Here is a 4252-nt window from a genome sequence, read left to right as displayed (position 1 = left end):
ATAGGTGGCTTTGCATGCACTTTAGGGGTTTGGTACATAACAGTCCGAAAAAAAATGCAAAATTTAACTTTTTTGATAATGTTCTTATTTCATATAATTTCCTGAACTTTGCCCGAATTTTGGCACCTCGTTACCTGTAAAGATGAATAAGAATGAAAAAAAAATATCGTATTTTTTTTTCTTAATAAAGAGTGTAATTTGTGGCTTTTAGCTTTTTCGTACTTAATAAACTTTAAAACACTCATAATATACGTTTTTCGTAATGCCCTTTCGTTTCCCAAAAATAGGGTTCTTTGCATGTATTTAAGCGTTTTTATTGGTAACATGATCAAAAACACTCAAAATACATGTTTTTGGTAATGTTATTCTGTTTCACCATAAAGTGTATTTTGCATGCATTTTAGTGTTTTGGTATATAAGGAAATCAAAAACACTTAAAGGCAAGTTCTTGTTAAAAATTGGTTTTATTCCAATGTAATGTGATTGCCCTGCTTTTTAGTGCTTTATTGCCTAACACGCTCAAAAACACTCAAAAGACATTTTTCTGGCAATGTCATTTTTTTCTCACATAAAGATGGTTTCCCATGCAATTTGGGGTTTTGGTAACTAAGAATGTGAAAAGCACTTAAAATACTCGCATTTTTTAAGATTGTTCTGTTTCTCAAATTCCCGAATTATTAACAACACAAAAGAAAAATTATTTAAGGACATAAATAAAATAAAAACATGCAGAAGAAATTATTTATTACAAAAATTGTTAAATTTAAATGTTTGTGGGCATTTAACCAAAAGGTGACCAATTGGGTCCATTGGGCACTTGAGCACTTTAAATGCAAAAACAAAAAATAATTTTTCTGTAAGGTATTTTCTATGTTCTACACAAACAATAAATTATTCCATATCTTGATACTGTTCAAAACATAACATAGAGCTCCAAAAAACATAAAATACATTTGATTTCATTTTTGTAACACAATGTTTCCCTTTATCTCACATTGTTTTCTATTCCTACTGGTGAAAGTCCAGGAAGCAGTTTTTCTTCTGATCACAGCACAAGTACACATTACATTTTAGGCAATACATACGCACTTTGCTTTTGCACCCTGGGAGTTTGCATGTTGCACGGTTTGCTGAGAAAGCAGGGAAGTGTCCTATTCCATCCTTGCGGATGTCATCTTCAGGAATGGGTTTAGTTGCTCTGCCACATTTCTTCTTTTTCTCAAAGTTTACCTTTACAGCATCAGTTGATGGCCTCCCTCTTTTCTTTCTCAAATCCTTTCCACTAGCTGTGAGTGAGAAAGCTAGTTTTAGTTTGAAATCACAGAGGGCATATTGCTTCTTCTCAGGAATTTCTAGTGAGACAGCTGAGCGCCTGTAAAGTAGCCAACTATTGACTACTGCCATGTCAAAAAGATGAAAAACAAGCCTCAAGTATTTCCTAGAACGAAAAGACATTCTATAGTACGCCAGGAGTTGGTCTTGAAGATCCACACCCCCCATGTGCTCATTGTACAATTTGACAATATTAGGTCTAGGGACTTCAACTTCTTCCTTTCTCTTCCTGTCATATCTCACACAAGTCTGTTGTGGTTGAGAAGTAGCAAATGTTGAACTTAGGCACACTGCTTTGTTGTCATACCATTTGACTGCATATGTAGTAACACCACTGTCACTCGTTGTCATCCATTCATCGTAACTACCTCTACCCTTGGAGGCTAGTTGCTTATCAGACTGGAATGACAAATCTGGAAGTCTCCTACTCTGAACTGTGCCACAGCACCAAATCCCTTTAGTCGCTAAGTACTCTACTAAAGGAAGAGAGTTGAACCAATTGTCAAAATATAATTTATGGTTCTTGTGATGAGGTATCACTTCTGCCAAGTGTAAAACCGAATTAGCACTTGGCCCAAGGTCAGGCACATCACTGGTGCTTACAGGGCAAATTTTACCTGTATAAGGCCTGAAGTCATAAACATAACCTTTGTCATCTGCTAGGACAAATATTTTATATCCCCATTTAGAGGGTTTCTTTGGATTGTACTGTTTCAAGCTTGATACTCCCTTGAAGGGAACAATTTGCTCGTCTACACTTAGATGCTCAGTCATAGGAACTTTTCTAAACTCCTGTCTCAGGTGGTCTATCAACATCCTCACCTTGCATAACTTGTCAGTGGTGTCAGTGTTGCTGTTATCCACAAAATGCAAATGGGATTTGATTTCTTCCCACCTATTTCTACTCATAACACATGATACAGCCTCAGTCATTGTGTAAGTAGACCAGTGCAGACGTGTATTAGGAATTTTGCTAACTGACATGAAGAAAGCACATCCTAGCCATTGTTCAAACTCATCACATGTAAGACCCAGAGGCTTGTTAGGATTTTGCTGTAGAGCGTACAAGCTGCTCTGTTCAACAATCTCACTGAGGAATTCATCAGACATGAACCTCTTGAAGTATTGCAAAGGTGTCAACAGCACCTCGTCCTCTGTTTGCTCTGGAATATCAAAAACAGGAACTGAAGGTGGTTCTTTTTGTTCAGTGACATGTTTACAAATGGTGCGTCTGCGTTTCTTTCTTTTAGGATGAGATGGAAACTGAGGAGCTGGAATAATTTCTGCATCATCCACAACTAGAACAACTGTTTCTTCACCATCTCCTTCGTCAGTAGTGCTGCCAGTATCTATAAGAAAATATTTATTTTTCTATTAGTATTTTATCTTTCAATAGGCTTTCATGTTGTTATTGTTACTGTTTGTTTATAATATAGTTATTTACCTTTCTAACTGTAAATTATGATAGACACTTTTAACCAATATTTTATTTATGTATTATTCATTATTTTAGACTAATCATAACTATATAATATAATATAATTATAATAGAGACTTTATAAGTTATGCGTCCACTACCTGATATTCCAGGGTCATCGATGTCATCCATTTCGTTGCCTTCATATTCACTTATGTCTTCAGCATCACTACAGTTGAGGGTGTCTTCGATCTCTTTAGTGGTCAAACGTTTCTGCCTCTTCTTGTACATTTGCTTTGGAGATATCACTAATCCAGAAGGTCCTGAAAGAAAGTTATCATAAAATCAGTGCAACGGTCAAATATAGCCTCCTCAATAATAAGTTTCCCATGTTTTTCTGTTCATCAATAAAACACTTGGTATATGTGACATGGTATTACCAGCATGCACTATAACAGATAGTTTTATTCATTATCAGGATTGTTGTGCTTGTTACCATTACTATAGACAAAAACTACCTGAGTGCCCACTGGGACCATTTGGTCACCTTTACTAAATGTCATATATTACTTTTTTATATCTGTAAAACGTATTCAGAGATACTTTAGTGAAAAGTTTGATATATCCAGATATCTACTGTATTTTTTTTAGTACAAAATCAGTTACCTGGAACAGCATCCATCCTGCATAAAGTGTGGGGAAGGGAGCAGTGTCAACACACGTCCACCCCCAGCGACGATGGACTGGATACTGGCGGGAAGTCGTCTCCTAGTGCTAGCATATGACACCACGTGCTTCACAAAAGAGTACCAAAAGAGCCTGATGGGCGCAGGGCATGAAACAACATGCACACATCCCGTAGGATTAAGCTAAACAAAAGAGGACCGGAAAGTCCTCTTGGGCAAGTTAGGGTTAAGAGTGTTGTTCATGAGTTTCAGCATTTTGGTATCTACGAAACCTCTTCATATACACTAGTTATTGTATTTTTTGCCTTGTGGTTCTTTTGAAATATAAAACACTCATTATACACTTTTCTTGCAATGTCCTTTTCTTTCCCATTATAGAGTGCTTTGCATCAATTTTCGTGTTTTTTATAGGTAACAAGCTCAAAACACTCAAAATATACCTTTTTGGTAATGTTTTTTTCTATTTCTTTATATTGGTTGGTTTGCATAAGTTTTAGCGTTTATTTTACGTAAAACACTGAGAAGACAAGTTTTCAGTAATTTTGTTTTGAATTCCCATATAGAGTGAGTTCCTTATTATTTATCGTTTTGGTGCCTAACATGCTGAACAACACTCAAAAGACAGATTTCTGATAAGGTCGTTTAATTTCCTCATATAGGAGGCTTTACATGCACTTTAGGGTTTGGTACATAACAGTCCGAAAAAAAATGCTAAAATTAACTTTTTTGATAATATTCTTTTATCGAATAATTGCCCTGAATTTTCTCAGAATTTTGGCATCTCGGTACCTATGAAGATAAATAACAAAAAAAAAAA

General features: G+C 35.7%; 1 protein-coding gene across 1 annotated transcript; it reads right to left on the bottom strand.

Moving 5' to 3' along the window:
* Positions 1–1008: 1008 nt before the first annotated feature.
* On the bottom strand, positions 1009–3660 carry LOC135103186 (piggyBac transposable element-derived protein 3-like). The gene is made up of 3 exons (XM_064009279.1): positions 3416–3660; positions 2911–3072; positions 1009–2681 (listed from the first exon to the last, which is right to left on the bottom strand). The coding sequence occupies exons 1-3, from the start codon at positions 3429–3431 to the stop codon at positions 1009–1011; spliced, it is 1851 nt and encodes a 616-aa protein (XP_063865349.1). The 5' UTR covers positions 3432–3660.
* Between the last annotated feature and the right edge of the window lie 592 nt (positions 3661–4252).

This window comes from Scylla paramamosain, chromosome 8 (assembly GCF_035594125.1).
Source record: "Scylla paramamosain isolate STU-SP2022 chromosome 8, ASM3559412v1, whole genome shotgun sequence".
Classification (NCBI taxonomy): Eukaryota; Metazoa; Arthropoda; class Malacostraca; order Decapoda; family Portunidae; genus Scylla; species Scylla paramamosain.
The sequence above is the reverse complement of the archived record's forward strand: the minus strand, read 5'-3'. Positions and strand labels throughout refer to the sequence as shown.